At 39.4% G+C, this 23,514-nt stretch overlaps 1 protein-coding gene across 1 annotated transcript in view; it reads left to right on the top strand.

Moving 5' to 3' along the window:
• The window catches only part of dlgap2b (discs, large (Drosophila) homolog-associated protein 2b), a 61,237-nt gene extending 41,295 nt beyond the window's left edge, over positions 1-19,942 (top strand). The window contains exons 2-6 of the mRNA XM_061051778.1: positions 2,931-4,090; positions 11,734-11,951; positions 12,921-13,071; positions 14,338-14,557; positions 17,996-19,942. Of these exons, the coding sequence (XP_060907761.1) occupies positions 3,002-4,090; positions 11,734-11,951; positions 12,921-13,071; positions 14,338-14,557; positions 17,996-18,807 (2,490 nt within the window). The 5' untranslated portion in view covers positions 2,931-3,001 and the 3' untranslated portion in view covers positions 18,808-19,942. The remainder of the gene's footprint in view (positions 1-2,930; positions 4,091-11,733; positions 11,952-12,920; positions 13,072-14,337; positions 14,558-17,995) is intronic.
• Positions 19,943-23,514: the final 3,572 nt, after the last annotated feature.

The following is a 23,514-nucleotide window of genomic DNA, read 5'->3' as shown; positions in this document are numbered from 1 at the left end:
TAGTCACGTTGCCAAAAAAGGAAGTGTATAGGCAATGGCTGAACCTACATGATTCAAATTGCTATGATCGGGGGGGCTGAAACTAGAAATGGAGCATCTGCCCATTTGTAACAGTTCATCGAGGACAGCAGTCTGCTTCACATAGCATACTGTATACATCTTTTTATTGAGGCCGGGATCCAGCCCCGAACAACCTTGAAAAATCCCACTACAGTTCTTTTTTTTTGCAGCGGTTACCATGACAACTGTGCATTTCATTCCTGGCTCCTTTGAAATGGTGTGTGAGATCTGAGATCCCAAATGTTATGTAAGAGGATGTGCACTGTTCCAGACTGGGGTTTCCTGCTGCAGAGAACTTAAAGTAATTAATTACAGGGGGATGGCAGACACCCAGGGCGCTTTGCACATTGTCTCCCTTCTTACCTTACAGCTTTTATCACTCACTGGCAAGATGTCGGCTGTAATTGGTATGCATGAAGCTTACAGGATGACAGATGCTCTTAAAGAAGCTTCTCATATTGGGATATTAGTTGAAAATTCTGTTGGATGTGTCTTCTTGTATCTTGACACAGGAGAGCAGAATGAATGTTTAAGATTTGTTGGTATGTCATAGAGGAGGAAAAATAAAATAATACACGGTTATAGTCATTCAGCGACTATCAAAATGTGTTTGAGGCTAGGCTCTTGTTTTGAGTGTTAGAAAAATTCAAAAATGAAAATGAGAGGTCAGACATTTCCACACCAACCATCAGTCCAACCTAGTTTAAGTTTTTAAGAAGATAAAGCTTGCAGATGGCATAACTGCCCGAGTTGTTATTTATTATTCGTTTTTGAGTCTCACAACATTACCACTGAGGTATTACCAGCTGCAGAACAGATCCGACTGGCTCACATTATCTCTCAAATACTAATTATAAAAATCCTCTGTTGCATGCAGACACTGTGCCCTCAGAGCTTTGTAACTGGAAGTGCAGGTCTGTTGTTCATTTACCACAGATTATAGTGCCCCCAGTATTACTCAGAGGAATTGGATAATTAAACTCTCTTTCTGTACAACTATACATTCTCCACGCTCAGAGGTGACGCAATCAGAATTGATGCTATTATAATATCCTGGGGAGGGGAATGACTGTAAGGGAAGTGTATGCATTTTGTACCGTGCATTCTTCTCCAATTTGTATTGTTGAAAACAATAAACTAAGAGCTTAGCATGCACATATTAATGCAGTATTGTTCACACATCAAAAAGAAAATATAACAGAAGCCTGGGCAGCATTCAGTGTGAAGCTTCTCTTGGAGATAGGCAAAGTAAAAGGTTTTTTGAGGTTATGCTGAACTCTTTAACCCCTGAGATAAAAGTTGTGAAATTGTCTCTCCTTAAAAGTTTTATGAAAGTGGTACAAATTTCTTTTGTGCTCTTTGTTTTCACCGTCCAGTGATGTGCACGGCTCATCTCAAGTAATTAGGCATATAACTAATAACAACTGGTTTACCACTGCAGGGCTCCAGAAATAATACTCTTATCACAGATTCCAGAGCTGTTAGCTCAATTTGTGAGATTCAGACTCCCAATTTACGAGACTGCTTTGGGTTAGGTTTATGAACCTTGTCTTCCTGTGAAGGAACGTCTTGGATGCTTGAAGCAACTGTTGTTTGCGCTTTTCAAAGTGGTAGCCTAATGATTTTTCGACGAGTGTAACATACAGTAGCTACTTGGCAGAGTTAGCTAACTCTTGGTGTTAAAGTGAATTAATAAAGTTAAGATAAAAGGTGTATGGTGTCTTGATTTGTCCTCTGAAATAGCTAATATAAACTTAAAACAGAATGTTTTAGATATCCAGCTCCATCCAGCCTCCTTTAACTGTTTTACTGAAACCATGTTTCAGTGTTTAGAAAATCTTCAGATTGTATTTGAGTATTTTCTATTCTGTCCATTTATTTTAATTAGTCTCTGATCTTACACTTAGGAAATATTAACATAATCTTATTAACACTGTTCATCATTCATGTCTATCAGTGTCTCACTTTTAAACATCTTCAGTATATACCCATTGACTCTATTGTATTTCTCTGTGGTACTCTCTGTCATCCTTCTTAGAGATGAAACTCCACTATACCCTCCACACAACCAATAAAAGCACTTGAGTGTGAAAACATTCCAATAGATTATTCAGGTCACTGTAGCTTGAAAGAGAGAATCAGTAATCTATGACAAATTATACATTACAAGTAAATTCTGGTCCACTGAGCCTTAAAATCTCCAACCTGTTTTATGAGCAGGAATGAACCACTTCTCTTCTGATCAGATTTGAAACGTAGTGTGTCATTAAGTGTGAATACAAACGCCAATGCCTGTAGAAGGGAAAGGATTTCTACCTGACTATGAGGATCAAATGCATCTCTCTGCCTTCATTTGATATTAATGTAACACTGATCGTTGTTCTTCTTTTTGTGCTGCAAGTGAACCAACATTTCTGATTTAATAAGAGAAAGGGACAACCTCAGTTAGCTCCAAAGCTCTGTATGTAGGAAATAGATTTCTTAGCTAAAAACCACGGTACTGTAATGTTGTAATAACTTATCACCTAATATAGTTTCTCCTTTGCAAGAGTGTTCATCACTACAGGTCCCACGGTGTTAACTGTGCTGAAACAGCAAAGCGAAAGTGTGAAATATTTACATCCACTTACATGCACATATCCGCATCTTTGGACAGATGGATTTGAAGAGTCTCCCATGAGAAGTCTTAAACTGTCACGTTCTTGCTTGTAATAGTATAGAGAACCACAGTAGCAATTTCAGCTTATGGGGATTTAGACAGGACACAGGAATTACTCTTCAGGATTTTTCTGAAAAATTGTCACTCACCCGGCTGTGTCTCATTACTTTATTTTCTGCTTCCCCCCCCCCCCCCCCCTTCTCTGCAACAGACCAGAAGTTTCCACATTGGTCCCCGTCTCGAAAGTTCAATGAAGGCAGACGCGTCCCTCCAGCCAGGAACATGAAGGGGTTATCGGGCAGCCGCTCCCAGCACCAAATCCCTTTACCCTACGGCTTGGACTATGACCCGCACGTCCATGACGTCCACGCTCACCATGGCGCTGAGTCACGTCACTCTTCCTACCTGCTCAGCCCCACAGAGAGCTGCCCCATGGACTTCCACCACCGGTACTCCCCGCGGAGCTCTATCCACTCTGACTGCATGATGATGTCCCCCGTCATGATGCCCCCAGCTGCTACATCTGACCACATTTCCAGCAGCACCTTCCCAAGAATGCACTACAGCTCTCAGTATTACGACTCGGCCACAAGGGACGACTGCGCTGCCATCACAGCCTCTGCCACTTCCCCAGCTGTAGCTGCCGCCGCCGCCGCCGCCGCCGCCTCCTCCCACCTCTCTGGCACCAAGAGCAACCGCCTTCCTGCTAACCTACTAGACCAGTTTGAGAAACAACTGCCACTTCATCGCGATGGCTTCCACACGTTACAGTACCAGCGCACCTCCACCACCACTGAGCAACGCAGCGAGAGTCCTGGCCGCATCAGACACCTTGTTCATTCCGTCCAGAAGCTCTTCACCAAGTCCCACTCCCTGGAGGGATCATCCAAGATGAATGGCACAAAAGGTGATATGATGGGAGGTGGAGGAGGAGCAGGGGGTTATCACCATCATGGCCACCACTCCGTCAAACATGGTAGCAAGAGGAGCAAAAGCAAAGAACGAAAGCAACGCTCGGGTGGCTGGTGGAGCTCCGACGACAACCTGGATAGTGACAGCACCTACCGCACACCCAGTGTCATGTCCAGACACCACGGGGAACACGTCAGCCACTGCTACCCTGATTCCATGCACAGCCACCACTATGGAGATCTGTCACTCAAGACCTCTAAGAGTAACAATGATGTCAAGTGCTCTGCCTGCGAGAGCATGGCCATGGCACCCGAGGGCAAATTCATGAAGAGGAGCTCCTGGTCGACACTTACAGTCAGCCAGGCAAAGGAGGCCTATAGGAAGTCATCGCTTAATCTAGAAAAACCCATGATGCATACAGACCTCAAGCCTTCCATGCGTACATGTCACTACCTGCAGGTGAGTGGTACCTTCTTTTATTCACATTTTGAATGGAAGGAAGCTCTACCAAACAGAAAAAGAATGACTGAGTGTTTTCAAAAGTTGGATTAGGGAACAAATTGTTAAACTGTGTGTGATTGTAGACTGAGAGTTTGGAGCAACTGAAATTAACATTTATGCATGTGTCAATGTGTACACCACGGCTGGTTTAAGACACCATGATAAAACCATGAATACCCATTGTGTTTCACATCTTATTATGATTTTACTGAAGATGAAATTGAAGATTTTTTATATTATTTGAGAGGGATCCCCTTGTCTTAGCAGGTCAACCCATCTACTATATTTATAGGGATATTCCTCATGGGCCATTCAGCGGGATTCTTGTCATTGTTCAATTGTTTTTAAAAAGTGAGAATAGTTTTTTAAGGCTGAATATTGGTGGTGACCTGAAGATAGTAAAAGCTGACAGATAACATCTCCAGTCAGAACTATAACAAACAATAATTACCATCAATACTCTTTCATCCATATTGATGTCCTTCTGAGGAAAATGTAGTGATTCATGTATTGACGAGATATCCTGCCAGGGAGCTCTTTCAGATTCTAGCTTTTTTTCACCTATCTTTGTTCTTCTAGTCTCCTAAGGGCAATTACAGTGTCCGGTATGAGAAGTCAATAAATCTAACCAGGATTCCCTTTTGTGTCGTCACCTCAGGGGGGCTTTTGTCTATTAAGGTGTAAAGAACAATTGAGTGGATCAATGCCAGAGTGGAAGACAGTTAGAATGAACGGCTACCTGAGATAAACTGCAATGTAGACACTTGTCTTATATGATGTTCATCCTCAGCCGATGTAAAGGGGTTAGGCACTATATAGGGAAATATATTATAAAGCTTTATAGGTCTCCGTCTTTATTGTCACACAGATACATCCATCCATTAAGCTGAAGGTTCAAGCTTCAAAGTATACTAAAAAGCAAATTGTTTCAGGTCTCATTGATTTAATTCTTCAGTTATTCATTCAGAAAATGACAAATTGTCTTATCTGGACCGACTTACAGTTAGTGCAGAACAATAATATTGTAAAATAACTGTAATGTCATGATGGTAATTCAAGACATTCAAGTCAAGCAGGACTTCCAGGATTTACAGGGTTACAAATATATATATACATATATATATATATATATATATGTATATATATATAAAGATCGAAGCAAGATGTGAAAAGGATATTGGCCGATATATTAGTATTGGCATTTTTTCTCTCCCATACATCGGTATTGGCCCTAAAAATCACATATCAGGCCCTAGAGTTTAGCCTTTCCTGTTTCCCAAATATTCCCAAAAATCTCTTAAGGTTATCCAGTGTGTGCCGTGTTTTACAGCAGACACCGAAACAAATAATATCTCCTTGGGCACCCTGCATTTACAGAGTGCAGTAATGTATGCATGCCAATATTATTTCAGCCCAACTGTCTCATCTTGCTCTTGCTTAATGAAGTCACAAAAAGTAAAGTAAAGGTAGAATTTATCAGATTAAACTCATTATCACAAATCACACATCTGACCACTAAACACAAACATTAACAAGCACACAGCGGGGAGAGGTTAGGACTCATTCACTTTGAAAAGCACGATTATTTGCTGCTCTTACAGGCCAGTATATCTGTTTGCTGGTTAAAAGATGCTTTGGGATTTTGTTATTTCCACAAAGCAGTCTTTGGGATTAGTAGCATCATGGTGTAAAGCAGCTTGTCTGTCTAGCTGCCTGGGAGGCACTCCTTAATATATTCTTTCAGGTAGGGCATCAGATGGGAATAGCAATAAGGTAATGCTAATGAGCTTGTGTGATGCTTTCATGAGTGACGGCTGCCTTGCTTACCAAAGCCCCAGATGATCAATGGTGGTACATTAGGAGGAAAATGATGTTCTTAGGCTTGATTAATTAAGTTTCCAAACAATAGCTATATATCATTCCAGTCATCTAGCAGAGGGGACAAATGTACGCCCAACTGATTGGAGGGTTTGATTACTAAGATAACGAACTAACTTTTGTCGCTGCGCTCTCAGTTGCAAACTCAGTTCAACTTTTGAAACAGCACCGCGCTCTTCAAAGTCACTTCTCCTTCACCGACCAATCAGAATCAAGACACGGCGGGACTTACAACATCAGCTTTCTCGACAACAAAGACGCATGAGGTGATAGTGGTGTGAAGCTGCTGCTGATGCCAGTACATGACTCCTTTACATTGTTTGCATGTTTCCTGGGGGATATTTCCTTGAATAAAATCAAATATTAAGCACACAGAGTTATCTAAAACAGACCTGACAGACATTACCGAGGGAAGCGGAAGCCCATTTAAACTTTTCTAAACATACACTAATGCACAGTGAGCCGCATTACAGCCCTGCTTTACGTCAGCTACGGTAACTCTCAAGGGCCACTTCACTCCACAAGGCGAGAGCGTAACCAACACAGAACAGTCTGTTACACATGCATCGTGTCAGCAGTGACCCAAAAAAAAAGACAACAATAACATAAAGTGCAAGATATGTGCCGTTAAACTGGCTAACAAAGAAAAACAAGTTTGATGTTTAACCAAATGCACCGAAAGCACAACGAGAAACCATAAGGAGAAACCAACAAAGACAGAAAACAGTCAGTCTCGCACCACAGTATTCAAATTCAAAGTGCTTTATTGTGACTGAAAAACAAGAAGAAACATAAAATAGTGACAGAACAGGGTAGAAATAAAGATGGATTTAGACGTAGAGAAGTAGAGACTAATGGACAACAATAGGAAAAAAAACGTGTATATGTGTAGTTAAAACAATAAAATATATATATAATTATATATAAAACCCCTACATAGTAAAAGCCAGACTGAATAGGTATGTCTTTAGTTTATGTGTAAAAGTATCAATATTTTCAGCTCCTCTCCTCTCTACATGTTGGCATGTGGGCAGATTAGCCTGCTAATATCAAAGACAGCCCTAATATTTAGCGAGTAATGGAGTATTCATCCATAAGGTGATGAGAGTACTCACATTTTAATAAAACTGTAAACGAATATACTTCTTTCTTAACATCACAGCATAAGCAAACTGAGTGATATTCATTGGGTTTCCTTTTCTGCTGTTTGACGAGGTTCAGTGCTGCAGTGAGCCATGTTACCTAAAAGAGGTTCATTTGTTTTATATTGTAAGGAGAGCTCGAGTAGCATATGGCCTATGTGCTTCAAAACTGTTTTCTACTCGACAACAGAAAAACATTTTGGGGGGGATACATCAGAGGGAATCCACTAGATGTATGATGGTGGAAAGCAATGGCTGCTATTATTAGCATCTCTTAATCTTCTATGCTTTTCTTTTTTTCCATCATTTTCATGCAAGAGCCTAATGCTGTCAAGTCCTTCTCGTGTGTGCCCCCGCTCAAACACACAATCAAGTCACAAATGTTATTTGGTGTAAAAGGAAAGACAGAGAAGGCAAAGATGAAGACAGGAGTGATATTTCTCTATGGGGGTAAAAAAAAAAAAAAAACGAGGGGTGGGGGTGGTTAGCCAGCCTAGTTTCTGTGAGTAGTGGCAGATAAACAGCTTTTTGATGGGATGTAGTGAGTATGAAGAAAATCATTTCAGACAGCCTCGAGCTTTTGGCTGTTTGAAAAGCCAAGGCTGCCATGTGCATTGGGACAACTGTTAAAACTGCAACGCACACTGACATAGTATTGTAATTAGCACATTCCTGATCTATACAGTGGCAGAGTGCACAGCCTGTGACACACTGCCATCGTAAATCTTACTCGTCAGGATCATAAAACCCCAACGGGACACTGATTTTTAACCTGTAAATCATTTGATCTGTGATTTCTGATTGTATACTTTTAGTTAAAAGTAAAAGGAGTTAAATTACAAACATTAAATTTGATGTGAAAGAAAACAAAATATTCAAGATAATTGGTTGGAAGTAGTTAAACAGTATGACATGTACCTTGATTTCTATCAAATTAAAAAACAATTAAAGCCTGCTGGTTTTCAGTACACAAGCACTTTGCAATGGATAGACGTTTGTAGAAGAACACCACACGGCGTACAGTAATGAGTACACAATCTCTTAATTACTACGTTAATCCTGTTGCTGTAATGTTAAACATAGTCACTGTGTGGTTATTAAACTGTTACTTTTCTGTGTTCATAAATTGCACAGATTTACATCTTGATTCGTTGCAGTTTAATCATTCTTAAAATTGATTTTAAAGCACACGAAAACATATGCTGTGCTGCATAGCATCGATATTGTGAGGTGATTACAAAACGACACCCTGAAGCCTCAAGGGTGAAATTGGCGGCCTTTGCTGTGCAAGCATTAAATACATAAAGTTCCTCATCACCACGAGTGTGAGGCATATTCTATCGTTTTTTTTACAGAAATTCTTGAATGGAGTAAGCCCACATTCACGAGTATGATCGTCAACGTTTGTATTTCCCATCTTATCTGATTGTTTTGATGACCCTGCAGATGTAAAGTAGTATTTGTCTTCTGCCAAAATCATTGCATTGTGCACAGAAACCTTGAGGTGGAAAGTCCAAACATTGTGTCTACAAATGTGCAGATAATTTTTTTCCAGTACTTAAGCTAGAGGTGGGCACGGTATTTGTATTTGTTGAAATCAAAAGGGATTGAGCACATGCACACATATTTACACACTAAGACCCTTTTCTCTCCATCTAACTAATTTCTGTACGTGAAAATAGAGAAAGATGTTTTCAGAAGTCACTGTGTGTTTAGATCTCAGTAGCTTCTTACTGAATATGTTTGGTTTTAAGTTTTGTTCGATTCATGCAGAGGCCTCTTAAGTGGCTGCTGAAAACACCACACTTACCTGATATGACTCTATCATAGTTAGAACATCCCAACAGCTTCAAGAGTGGAGACTTTTATTGTGAATGATTTTGCAGAAATAGAACGTTTATCGTTAAAGCGCTAACGGAGCTTCAGTTAGCAGAGATTTTCAACAACAGACTTAATACATGCGAGACATCGTTTTAAACACACATCTAAACTGGTAGACCTGTTGTTAGTCAGATGCAAATCCGTTCCAGCACACAGCCTACAGCATGTCAATGCCACAGACGGAGGGAAAGAGATGGCTGCAGGTGAGCACACCCAAACAATGTTGCTACTAAATTTGTTGAAACTTAGAAAGGGTGGAAAACAAGTTCACCTCTGTTGCCACAATTCACTTCCATTGTAAACACTGACACGATGAGGAGGCGGTGCCCATTGATCAGTAAGCCGCTGGCTTTGCTTTGAGTGTCAGAGCGAAACAGGCAGAAGACTGGGGGACTCAATCTGGGCTGTTGTCTTTCACAAATCACTATTTTACACTCCTTTTATTTACCCGCGACTGTGCCTGGTACGTTGAGCAAATAGGTGATGCCTCCTGCAACCAAACATGTGTCTTTATACCGGTAATTTGAATGTTCATAAAAAAAGTTGTTTTTCATCCAAATGTCACAAACATTTCAGCAATAACGTTGTCAAATCGTATCAATATTGCTAATTTTCTCAAAGTGAAATGTCACTGATTCAGTTAAATGGGTAGTATCATCTGAAGTCAATCACAGGCCACTTAAACAAATCCAAATCGTTTTGTCTCAGAGTTTGTGATATCGTCAAATATCGTGTTGTTGTACAAAGAACTGATATACTGTGGTATTGTAATTAAACTGGTGACTTAGACCCCTAAGGACTACAGGAGCCTTACTACATAGGTCCTGCTGTTAATTAAGTTTTCTTTCCTTTCTGTGTAAATCAAATACACACTACATGACCAAATCCCTCTCAGGATGTAGAGCTCCTTATTAGAACCACCCACTAGTAAAAGAATACAGAAGGGAAAGAGCCTTACTCTTCCCCCACATGCATCTAGCCAAGTTTTGTGTTTATTCCAGACAAGCTGCCGGAAGTGTAACACTCAGTGCCCTTTGTGCGGCACAGGATTTTACAGAAAAGACGAAGCTGACAAAAGGTGTTTAGAACAGCAAAATATAGAAGATTCAATTAACTGGAGCTAGCTTTATTTACTGGCATATTGCACATCATTACTTAAATGTGCAACAGCACTCTTTTATTAAGCATCACCCAAAGGAGGCTTTAAATTTTAGCATCAAATTTAAGCTGGATCTTCATGACAGTAAAGGGAAGCCAAACACACTTTCACAAGCGTTCAGAGAGCACAGTGATGTGACAGTGACAAGAATAACAACAGGCAACAAATTTAGATTTATTACCTGACCTACCCGTTTCATTACTTTTCATTATTGTTTTTATTCTATTATATGTTGTATTATTGGGCCGTTTGCCTTTATTGTATGGGACAGCTGAAGAGAGACAGTAAATGTAGGGAGGAGAGAGTGAGCATCACATGAACAAAAGGGCCAAGGCTGGAATCGAACCCACGGCCACTGCTGTGAGGACTATAGCCACTGTAGATGTGGCACGGCACATAACCAAGAGCCAATAGTTAAAAATGCAAACTGTATATTTAATTTCACTACTCCTGTTCTTAATAAAAATCACCAATACAGTAAAACTTTCTTTTCTTTACTGTCAGCCCTTGGGGTGCACACATTTTGGCTTCTGGAGAAATGTAGCTGCTCCTTGTGAAAAGTTTGCATGTGCAATAGTCACATCGCAGGCTGTGCAATGTCAGGTCAATTACCATGAAAAGCTCATGCTGTTACTTTTTTTCTGCTTGATGCAAGAAGAAAACTTTCTAGGTATCCATTTATTGGCAATAGGAACATCTGTCCAGAATGACAAGTAGAGCCATTCAAACCAAAACAGACAACTGACCGTTGTGCATGCAGTGTTTGTGTGTCACCTGCCTGCATGTGATGTGAGAGTGTGCTTAGTAATCCAAGGCCCAGTTTTGATCTTTGTGAGGTTTATAGAGTAAGGTATTTTACCTGTTCTTTTGTAAAGCGTCTGGAGATGACATTTGTCATGAATTGAAGCTATAAAAATAATGACGGATTGATTGAACGAGGATAAAACCCAAGGATTCGGAAAAAAAAAAAGTTTTCAGACTCTGACTTTTCATTGGATAATTTCATTTAGAAAACAAGTTAATTGTAAGAGACAGCAAGAAAGATCAACAATATGAAGTTAAGCAATAAACTACTCCTCTCTGGGGCGCTTAAGTTATACTTTTATGTGCTGACATGTAGTTAGGTAGATCATTTGTTGTTAGAGTTTAAGAACATAGCCTTACATTTTTACACTTATTTTTGTCCGTCCAGTGTGCGTGATGGTCTCTATTGAGCTATTGTGTTTTGAGACCTCGAAGGGTAATAAATTAAAGCTGGAGCTTGACACCACAGATGCGAGGCAGCTTTATTTTCTGTTTAGGGAAAAAGCATTTAGAGCTAATCCAACTACTTGTCTGATACACGTCTCATACTTGATGGCTAATTGGGCCTCATTGGCCTGCAAGTAAATTCCCCAGTGTCTTCCTGCACTCGCTGAATATCTTATTTCAAAACAAAATATTAAACACTACTAGCTTAAGGGAAATATCTTGAGTGTATTATTGCCTGATGTTTGTGAATATGTTTGCAGCGTTCAATACAGGGCTGTTGTCTCCGACAGGTGCCCCAGGACGAGTGGAGCGGATACCCAGGTGAGAACGATGATGAGATACCATGTCGGAGAATGCGTAGCAGTAGCTATGTCAAAGCTATGGGAGAAGTGGATGATGAAAGTGGTGACTCTGAGACCAGCCCTAAGACCTCCCCACAGAAGTCCATACGGCCTGATGCTCTCGTCCTCAAATCAGCCATGCAGAGACCCCATTTAGACTCCCAAAGGTAAGCCTAGCTGCCTAGCTCAACAAGTCCATGCTTCATCTTTAAGTACTCTCAAAAGTTTTAACTCACAGCTTAGTCTTTATTGTTACAAATCTGAACCATCTAACGCTGGCTCTTTGCACTGGTATCATGCTGTCCATGTAAAGCTGCTGTTTGCTGATGCTGTTTTTTTGCTTAGTTGTCCCCACGAGGTTTGAAACTGTTTTCCAGTGTTTGATAACTCAAAGTGAAGTTGCTTAGCGACACAGTGGAAATATACGTTTTTGTTGCTTTATCTAAATCATTTTATTAAACGTCTAGATAATTTTGTTAGCTTAAGATTTACAACTGGCTAGTTGTGTCCTCGTTGACCTGTCTGATAACATTACTATCTTGCGCAAGCTACAAATTTGATCAAGGATGTTTCAAGGGATCAGGTAATGCACTGCTCTGGGGTTTTATGCTTGTGACCTTTTTCATCTGCGAGGTCCAACATCTTACACAAATATGCCTCATCAAATCAGTGTTCTTGACAACGAGAAAAAGATGTTAAAAAGTAGCACAGCAAGACTGGTCTATGTGGCTATGTATCCCCACAGTTTGCAATCAGCTGGCAATACAGATTGAATGGGAAGGAATTTTCAATCGCGTCAGGTTGCAGCTGCTTTTTGCTCTAGTGATTGCAATTTATACTGGCATATTGTGCGCACTGGTATATAAGACGCAGCACACTGATGAAAAAATAGGTATTAAAAGTGTGTCTTATACTCCAGATTTTACGGTAAGTATTGGTTCTATGTTGATCCAAGTAGTTTAGAAACCAATGTGAGAAAATCAATACAACTTGCACTCATTTTGGAACCAAAATGAATTTCACCAAAAAAAGACTTCTTCCCATAGATAGAAGTAATAAGCACAGAATCACCAAGAACAGTTCCATGTCCTGCTTTTGAATTATGCTATCTATCCCCGCCCCCTGTCCTTGTTCAGCCAGGGCTACCACTTGCAAACCAGGGATATGCGGCCCCACCCAAGTGTCACGCTGGACCCTGCCACTTTTCATCCCCCACCCTTCCGGTCTCGCAACCAGAGCTACATGCGTGCCGTCAGCACCCTCAGTCAGGCTAGCTGCGTCAGCCAGGTGAGTCTCAAACACACTCATCACATCAAGGAGCACCTGAAAAGCCTAAATAAAAACATTTATTATGCTGTTTTGTGTAGCTTTGTCCAGATGGAATGACATAAAGACAAAAACATAAACAGGTGTCCCTATTGGAGGTCCACAGCTGATTTTTTTTAAGTAGACATAAGCTTAGCTGTCACAAGACAACAAGAATATTTACTTAGTTTTGTTTAGCACAAGTTATTAATGCTTCAACCTATCGTCTACCTTAGCTTCAGACAGGATACAATGTTATAAACAGTTTTTTTGAGGAAGGGTTTCTTGGTTTTGAATTTATTGAATACTTAGTTGAGAGTAACTAACTACTTGAGAAACTGAGATACCAGTTTTACATCAGAGTCTGAGGACTTGATTTTTTTGGCAATAATCTGTCGCTGTCCTGTTGTTGAGGCAAGCCAATGTTGGGCAGTCATATGTTATTTTTTGTCAAACTACAACTCATGTTTTCAAAAAGCGATAAGGCACAGAAACTAAATGTCTGACATAACTTAACACGGCAACTTTTTCAGGTTTCTTCGTTTCTCATACCATGTTATGTATCTATACAGTTGGATCAGTTGTTCAAGTCTGTTTTGGACCTCCATGGTGGCACAAGACATGGTTGAACAGAGGAGTTGTGACACTGCAGTAAAGGCTCCATATTGAGAAGGAGTAACAAGAGGTCTGAAACAAAAGCAGGACTTGTATGTTTTATTACACAAGTTAGTATGTTATACACACAGCAATAAGCGGGAGGTGAGGTTATGTTAACAAAGTGCAGGAGGGGACACGACAGGATATGGAACTTTATATTCAGCTCATTTTATAGTGAAAGGCTTTTATTGCATGATCTGAATGTTAAGAATTCATTTTGTGTCAGCTAGTAGATGTTTGAATACTCCGAAGATACTGACAACTGCTAGAGGATAAAATAAGCATATTTTACCTTTTTTCCATGTAGCATATAAATACAGTATACAGTAGAGTACATCTTTTTCCTGGCAAATGTGGTGAATGAAATGCTTTATAACATAAAATGAATATTTTTCTGATTGCTATTTGTTGTCTTTTGCCCTTTTCTTTCATTTGATCTTGACATTTATTCAGTTTAAGGTCGGAATTGACAGTGGCATTTCCTTATGCTAACACTCCTTCATATTTGCTGTGCAAAGGGGAAGAATCAAAGTGAGAAAGAGAAAGGAAGAGGAAAAATTAAGGACTGCTATTCCTGTTTTTGTCTCTCAGGTGAGTGAGACTGAGATCAATGGCCAGTTTGAGTCAGTTTGCGAGTCCGTTTTTAGTGAAGTAGAATCCCAGGCCATGGAGGCTTTGGACCTGCCTGGTTCGTTCCGCACTCGAAGCCACAGTTACCTCCGTGCTATTCAGGCTGGTTATTCCCAAGATGACGACTGCTTGCCTTCAATGACATCCTCCACTGTCACTTCAACTCTCAGATCCACAACAGGTAAAACAATTCCCCCCCTAAATGAGAGAGGGCTTAGACAACATATCCTCATACATCCTATACATGCGCACAAACTTGACATACCTACATATGTACAGTGGGGAACCCTTGAGCTTCAGAGATGCCGGGCTGAATGACTCCAGTTATTTTCCTCAGAGGCTATGATGTGCGTGTGTTTGTTTTTGCCTCTGCATACGACCGATTGTTTGGATGGAATTTGCTTGTGTGTTATTGTGCACGATTCATGCATCATTAGCCAAGCTTCTGGTTGGTCACTTGTGTTGGTGCCAAGCTGTAGACCAGGACAAGGGTGGGAGGGTCACAGTAACACTCAGACAACAACATAATCTCACCGTACACCAATTTGCAACACAGCACAGCCACATTTCAAAGCATGCCTTAAAAAGGAACAGGTCCTACCCTAAGCATGTTAAACTGTGGTGTTATACATGTGTTGTGCCAAGCGTACGAGTTACTTAGGGAGGGATGAAGACAGAAACGGGCCAGGGGTAGGGCAGTAGTGGTAGGTTATTTACATGTTTGTGATTGGAGGATACAGTTGAAAACCTTTCCGCCTGTCCTTCCCCTGCTCTGTTGAACCAATAAACTAGCATATGCTTTGCCAATGACATTGTGATTGATCTAAAAAACAACATCTATCTTGATACCAATTTAAGGTAAGTCAACAACCTCTAGGGACTGGAACACCTGCACACACACACACACACACACACACACACACACACACGTGTGCTGGTTGCACAAAGGAGCTGTCCAATGAGGATATACTCATGAAGTTTTCGTAGAATAACCTAAACTATTGTTGTAGTGTGTTGCATAAAGCTTGAGAGCTGTGACCTCAGTCAAAATAACTCGTGAATGGCATGTACCATTTATCGCATGACTTACTGAAGTTTCTCAATCACTGTCCACTTAATTTGCAAGTTTCCATTGAGCAACACTACTTTAATGGTCATATTTCATTTTTAACTAAAACAACCACAAAGTAGACATGTTTTGAAAATGATTTTCCTGAAAACAGCACATTTTGACGAAACCTTCACATATTAATTTGTATCAAATGCTGGTTTTATTACAAAGTGCAAGAAATTCAAGGTTTTATGCGACACAGTGCGATCACTATATCCCTAGGTTCTTTGTGCAAGCAGAGTCTTTGCAGTTACTCCCTCACTAAGTCCATTTTGGTGTTTAGATGCAAGAGTAAAGCTATGAACCCTATTGAAACCTTTTTTTAATAATGCATTTTCAAAAATGTATGACCTGACCTGGATTTTTGTTGATCTTGAACATTTTTCTGTCAATTTAATATTGGAGACAATTGCTCTTTAATTCATTTTGTGGGCTTTATTTTCTTGTGCAATCTGGACATTTGTTTTTGGAATCCCCTCATCTTCAGTTGGGTTTCCATCTATGATTTCTTCGATGTGACTGAAGTACTGAGGATATAGGAGTGTTCTCCAATCCCACTGTCTTATTTGCTGAACTCTACTCATTTAGCTCTCTGCTCCAAATCTATCATCTCTATACGGACTAAAGCAGTTGACTGTAAAAACAATGTTATTAAGTTGTATTTTTCAATACTGGCATGATGTATCAATTACATTTTTAAGATAAGGCTTTAGCAACCTAGAATAAGGGTTCCCTAGATGGTGAGTAGAAATAGTATATTGTCATCTCCATGTTAAGCCGTACTGTAAGTAATATCTCTCCTCTGGTGTAATCTCTGCATTGTTCTTATGAAATAGTAGGTTCAAGTTATTAAGTTTAGCAAGTCATCCCAGCTATCTTGACTTTGAACAAAACAGATTAGAGAAATCCTGTTTAAATGGTAGAACTCGCTAGTAGTTTTAATAAATCCTAACCCAGTGTGAGGCTAGTGGCCGCTTGAGCTGGTAAGGGATCCCATCATGCTCCGTAGGGCAGACAAGCAGCAAACCCCTCTCCATTTGACCATCCATCTCTTGAAGGATAACCAGGGGGAAAGAACAACTGGAGGCATCAGGGATGATTGTTGCAGGTATTTTAATGTTGACACGCATACATATATCTATGTATATGTGTGTTTTTGCACTGCCTTCTCAGTAAGAATAATAGATAGAGTATCATTAAAGTCGGTAGACATATCTCATTGTTATCCTAAGTAGCAAACTTGGTTCAAAGCAACTCACAAAACCTCCAAAAAAAATTATTTCTTAAAACCTTGATACCCCTGAAAATTGATTACAATGCTGAATGTAAAACTGGCTTTTGTGAGTTGGTAACCATGTCTCTATTTTAAGTGTGTTTCAACCACATTGTAGGTGTATATGTATAACAGACTTTCTGGAATGTTTTCATATCGTATCCATAAAATAGCATTAAATGTTGTTACATTGCCACTGTCTCCAATCATCTGTGAGAGCAGCATACGTCTGCTATAAATGTGTGAACATTACTTTTTCTTTCCACGAAAATCTGACTTCTTTTAAAAGGCCATGTGGCAAAAGTCTAACCTTTGGTTTTGAGTCTGTCAGCTGTGTTTGACTGTGGGATTGCAGCCTCTCCCTGGTGCAGCCCTGAAGGGGGAGTGAACCCTCCCCTTACCAGGTTACTTACTTTACAAGGTCTAATTAGCCACCTTGGACCTGATATGTTCAATAGGGTTCATATCTGCTTCTTGGCCCAGTAGGTTGTGATTCCTCTACTCCCTTTACATCTTTTCTTTTGCACAAAATGGCACAAATTTTGAGTCACTGAGAAACATTTTGATATGTTTTGAGAAAAGGGTTCCAAGAAAATGGATTTATGATTTGATCATCTTTGATGTATGTTTCAATTAATTCCACTCTTTGCTGTGCTGTGCGGTGAAAAGATGGAAAGAAGCCTTGAAATGACTGAGAAGGCAGTGTAAAAACATTGTGAAAAGCCTACAGTATGTGAGTTTAAAAGAAAATCATTGTCGTCTTAGTTAAGCTGAGGTATGCAAGTCTTGTTTAAAAAATATATATTGGATTTTGTATTGGCTCTGGTAAAACGCACCATATATTCAATCTGACCTTTCAAAGCAACTTCCAAAACAATTTGGATGATGTCCAAAGAACAAATCACTTCAAATTTACCAAAACTGGACAGATGGGTTCATCTTCTTTTATGACACTACTCAGTTACCTCTTGGTTTTGTACAATACATGAGTCTCAATTTAACAGCACCAGCCCATATAGTGTTCTTACCATTAACCCTTTAACCCTTAAATATTTTGGATATATAAATATCTTTGGACCTGATTTTCTGTTATTGAAATTCCTTGCTACTCACATACTGTAAGTGATCCATAGATATATGTTATACTAGTTCAGAATCCAAAACAAATATTTTACTCCAGCTGTTCCTTTCACTTTGAATGTCCTTCTGTTTGCATATTCAAATTTTTCTTCCAGAGGGATATGATCTTTTGGATGGGACCTCTTTACTAAATGAAGACATGATAGAGGATGATGATGGTGCTAGCTCCTCTGCATATGCAGAGCTGGAGAGGCTGGAGAGAGAGACTGCTGCTGCTCGCAGCCACCACAGTACTAGCTCCACCGTAACAGCCATCTCTGTCCCACCGGCATCCCCGCCTTCATACAGGGTCCCTTCTGCATCACCCATATCCTCTGAGCCACCGGTCCCTCAGGCCATCCAGGCCTTTAAAGAGTCTGCCAACATGGTTGCTGCCTTCAACCTGCAATGGAAGGATGAAATCTCGGCAATGCGTTACGAGCTGGCAGAGCTGCGTAGAGATGTCTGTGGGGAATTAAAGACTTTCAATAGCAACTTCTTCAACTTTACTCAGTGCTACAACATGTGGACTTTGTGCCGGGAACCTTGCAGTGACAGCATGACACAAACAGATGACAGAGTCTCTATAGGGATCCAAGCAGGCTCAAGTTGGTCAGTTCGACAGAATAAAGAGGACAAGTCAGTGATGTGCCAACCAGAGCCAGCACCATTCAGCATTATGGATTTGATGGAACCCCCCCGAATTGAGATCATAGAGGGAACCCCTGAGACCACCCCAGAGGGGTCCGGCAGCCCTGCCAGCCCACTTCCAATAGAGGACTTCCCATGGGAGATCATCAAAAAGCAAAAGCCTCATAAGCAGCCAGAAACAGGATGCCACACAGGTGGACACAGGAGCGCCAGTCTAGAACTATGGAGCAGAAAGTATACAAGTGGGCCCATGTCATATCTGTCTATGTCATTCTAATCATTCCCATTCTTCGCATACGGTAAAATGAGATGAGGAGGCCAGGGATAAAACCTGACCTTTACCAAGAAAGACAGGCCAGTGCTGTTGTTAGATGTCCCTTTACTCTATGCAGACACATAGTCTGTCATCTCTTGAACAGGTTAAAAATGTTGTTCAAGCAATCTTTTAACAAGTGTCTTGCTTAGCCATTGAATAAAAGCGAATGGTTCGTTTACACCTGAGTGAGGTGGAGAGAATGTGAAAGAAATAGTGGCCGATGTACAGATCCTCAAGTGCCAACAAGGGCAACATCATGTTCCCTCCATTGTCTTAAACATCCCACCTTCAGAAGAAGTCAATTTAAGCAAAATGGTCAGAAATCTGAAGGTCTTTCTAAAGAAAAACTCAATAATCAGCCATTGTAAGATGGGGCATAAGTCTGTCTGTTTCTGTACGATAATTTGAATAGCTAATATTCATTCCAGTTTCTCGTCATGATGGAACATTCTCTTAAGCACCTGAGTACACTGAAAAAATACTGTGAATAACTTTATAAACCCTAGTTTTATAATGAATGCATAAAAGAGGACTTGAGCATAATCTATGAATCTATTGTCATATCATTTTGTTTTTAGTTATTTCAATTTAAGCATTCCTTTGTCATGGCCTTCATACATTTCGTAGCCAGTTCCAGGTGAAGTGGCCATTTTGAGAAATTCAATTAAAATGTTTTTCAATGTCGTACTTGTGAAACAGTATAAAGCAGTTACTGTAATAGTTTTTTTTTTCTTTAAAGATAGTACTGACAAAACTTATAATAACCCCTATTACATTTGGTACAGCCAAATCCACTGGAATACTGTATGGATGACACTGTCTCAAGGCTTTGAGGACATAGTCCCTGGCTTAAATTGTTTACGATGAATAGTTTGTGACTGACTTCTTAGTCTAACAGCAAATATATGGAAAAAAAAAGTAAGTAGATAAACAGTGGTTGTGAAGTATGAATGTAATGGCTTCAATTCATTCCTGCACAAACTGATTCATTTTCAAATTCTGTATATGTATATAAATGTACCATTTTGTATATATAGAAACTTATATTCAATTCTTGTACTGTTTGCTGTGATAAACATACTGATTTCTGACAGCACGGAGAGGGTTAATAGTACTAATTTTGGTGGTAAACCAAACACAGCACTTTTTCAGAGTCTTTGAGGTCTGGCTCCATTTCTTCATCATGTTCATCACCAATTTGTTAATGCACCTCATAAGGAAGTTGGTAGTTCGTGCCAGTGTTTCACCTATTGTTTTTCATGCAGTGGTGAGTGACTTGAGTTTATTAATTGGTTGTTTAAGTTTCTATCTTATTGGTTTCTATCCATTCATTTTTATGTTAGGGGTAAAAGTCCAACAAAAACTGTACCATAGTCATCATTCTGGTAAATAAGAGATTTGGACTAAGTTCTAGTATACTGATCTTTATCAATTCCATATTCTACCTAGTATTGGACACATTTCATGCTGGTTTGGTTCATCACTGCTGAAAGACAACAGAGAAACATTGGTCTATAAGTAGACAATCAGAGCCACAGAGGGCCACTACCTCTCCGACATGTCCCCTGAGTTGCAGTATAGTACCACTGAATGTACTAACACCGCCTCACTAGTGATGGCTTAGCTGGGCTCCTGTTGAACCGTAATGGGTCGGAGCCCTTACTCATGTACTATATTAAGCTAATTACTCTTTATACTGTTCAAATTAAGTAGCTGGTTATGAACTGGCATTCCCTTCAGCCATTCATTCACTCCATTGTCCCAACATTGCATACCAAAGTAAATACACAAGCCTATGGAAATGAGGCCAACAGCAAACATCTCCCAGCTTGAAAGCACTTGTCTCTGGATGATCACTGCAGCACAGGACCATGGAAAGCCTGTATGTAACAGACCCCTGACTGAAATGTGAACCTTTCAAGAGGACTTAAAAAAAAGGAAAGGCGTCATCTCTCACTTTCTAAAGTGAGTGAATCTTCTTGCCCCTTTGCACGACCAAAAGACAACACTTGCAGAACAAGTGGCACTTTGAAAAAATGGTATTTATACAAAGGTTGAACAAGAGGTAAGGTCAAAATTGGTGTTAAAGCCACAAAAAGAAAAAAAGACAGACATTTCCTTTTCAGGTATTGCATTGGCTCCTTCCCACACACCTGTTATTGTTTCTCAGTCAACCTGATCCAAAATGCCTAGCTGAAAATGTATTTGCCTTGATAATCTTCTATGTGTGTAACAGAGAAAAGCTATATCGAGTTGTTTTGCTGGTAATTTTTCACAGCAACTCTATTACTCAGAACAACGTTTTGAGGTGTTGGTAGAAGTTCAAATCGATTGTTGCCCTTATCCACCATTTGCAATACAGATTAAGATCTTTAAAAAGCGTAATATCTATATATTGTCGTTATCATTCCAATCAAAAGAACTTTAAGTTTTCCATCACAGACCAGCCAAAGGCTGGGTTAGCATATTAAAATGATTTCAGAGAAAGGCATATGACTGTGACAACATTTAGCCTATACTTCTTTCATATACAGATATATATATACAATATAAATAAAAAAAATATTTGGAAAGGCTTGTATTCATATCTTTTGCTTTTTGAATTATTAATGGAATTGCAGAGGCATTCCTTACGTACATACAGTATGTTCCCATTATTTCGGGAATGCAAACTAATTAAAAGGTGCTGAAGACTGGCTAATCATGATGTCTCCAATCTACATTCATTCATTCTATGCAAGTCCTTTGTTCTCCGTTTTATTTTCCTCTAATCTCAATATTTGCAGTGATAGATATTAGGTGTTTTTGTTAAGCCTTCATACAAGCCATCAATGCAAGGAATGGACTATTTCAGAAAATACAGGTGGCTCTTTTATTTTACTTAAATATTTTTGCATGAGCCACAGGGCACACTGAGGGTTGTTTTGGTGTGTAAGTAGTGTCATTCACGTTTCGCCCATGTCAGGTTATATGTACACCAGAATCAAAGAGTTCTTTGGGGAAATTCTTAAGATTCCTGCTTGGTAGTAGCATCTGTGTGCTTTGTGACGAAAAAAAAAAAAGAACAAACATGAGTGTAAAACTCACTGACATTTCATTTACGGACCACAGAAAAATTAGACAACAAAGCCTGTGACAATAGAATTGGGAAAGCTGTACAAATGCTTGACATTTTCTGAAATCAGATCCAATTGCACAGCAAAGTAGTGATTAATTAAGCCATGCTACTCACCCATGCTTCTGTATAAATATGTTTATAACAGTTTTGTTGTTGTTAGCATTTCATCAGTCAGCCCAAAGAATTCAACCTTCCCTTAAAACGAGTTTAAATGTAGCAAAAATACAGATCTAAGTATAATATACACGTGAATTATGTACATTCAACAGAGAATGAAGAAGACATAGAAAAAGGGTATTTACAATTATTTTTGAACCATGCAATCATATTTTGTGAAATGAAATATATAATTATTTGTAAGAAATTCTAAATTGTCTATCTAATATGTAACAGAAATATGTAGTAAAACACCCTTTGACTTTCGTTTACATTGTTATGTTAACCAGAGATCTGATGCAACAACTGTGCCAACTCTGTGACATCCAGCGATTGAAATCAAAGGTTTTTGGATGGATTCAGATCTCACCTGAACCTGTAACACAGCGTGATTATAAACCCTTTTCTACCCCTTTGTTCTATTCCTGCATTTCTTTGTTTTGGTTCCTTTTTTTTTTTTTTTTTTTTTTTTAGAAGACACGATACTCTGTTTTGCATCAATCATGTTGCAATTTTCAGGGATCTCAGACAACATTGTTTAGTGATTCAGATTTTGTCAAGTTATAAAGCATTCTTTTGAAAACCATGGTTGAGCCTGCATTTGTTAGCTTCTGCTCTTTCTGTTAAGTGGATGATGTGATGCTTTTGGGTTTTTTGTTTTGTTTTGGGCTTCTTGTGGTGTTTCTTGTGAAATATGATTTAACTTTTATTGGCCTTATGTATTTTTCATAAATTGATATAAAACAATGGATTAAATTGTTTACGATGATTATGTTTTTGACGATTCAAATCTCAAAAAATGGGGGTCATAGCTTTACAATAGCATCCAAAGAAAAAAGTCACTTAAAGCATCAATGCTAGAACTTCAGTCCATATAACTACACCCACACAATCAGACCACAAATACACAGCATGGGCCAAGGCAGTGTCTTTTACTTTGACCCTCTCAATATGCATTGCTTTTATACTAAGCTATCATCTTTTTGTTTTTTGTTTGTTTTCTATTTTCTATTTCCCCCCATTTTAGGCATCCGTAGCTTAGCTGGGGGGCGTAGAGAGTACGGTAGGTCTGGTAGGGAACCGTTTTTATTATATCTTTTTTTATATGTTGTTTCTAAACTTTTTCATACATTTTGTCTCACTCATTAACATTTCCCACTAAAATAAGCTATAGCGATAAAACCATTGTACTCACTCAGTATGTATAATACATGTAAATGTTTTTCATCTGTTTCCACATTGAATCCAGTGGGATTCTCAAGATAATGTTCATAGCACTGAGATAAGGAGTTTAACGAACAAAGAAAACAAAACATATTACTGTCCTACATATGTACATGTTGGCCTTGTACTTGTTGGCTAGCACACTGGCATTTTTGTACAACATCTACTGC

The sequence above is a fragment of the Labrus mixtus genome, chromosome 12 (genome assembly GCF_963584025.1).
Source record: "Labrus mixtus chromosome 12, fLabMix1.1, whole genome shotgun sequence".
NCBI classification, from domain to species: domain Eukaryota; kingdom Metazoa; phylum Chordata; class Actinopteri; order Labriformes; family Labridae; genus Labrus; species Labrus mixtus.
This window is presented reverse-complemented; position numbering and strand designations above follow the sequence as displayed.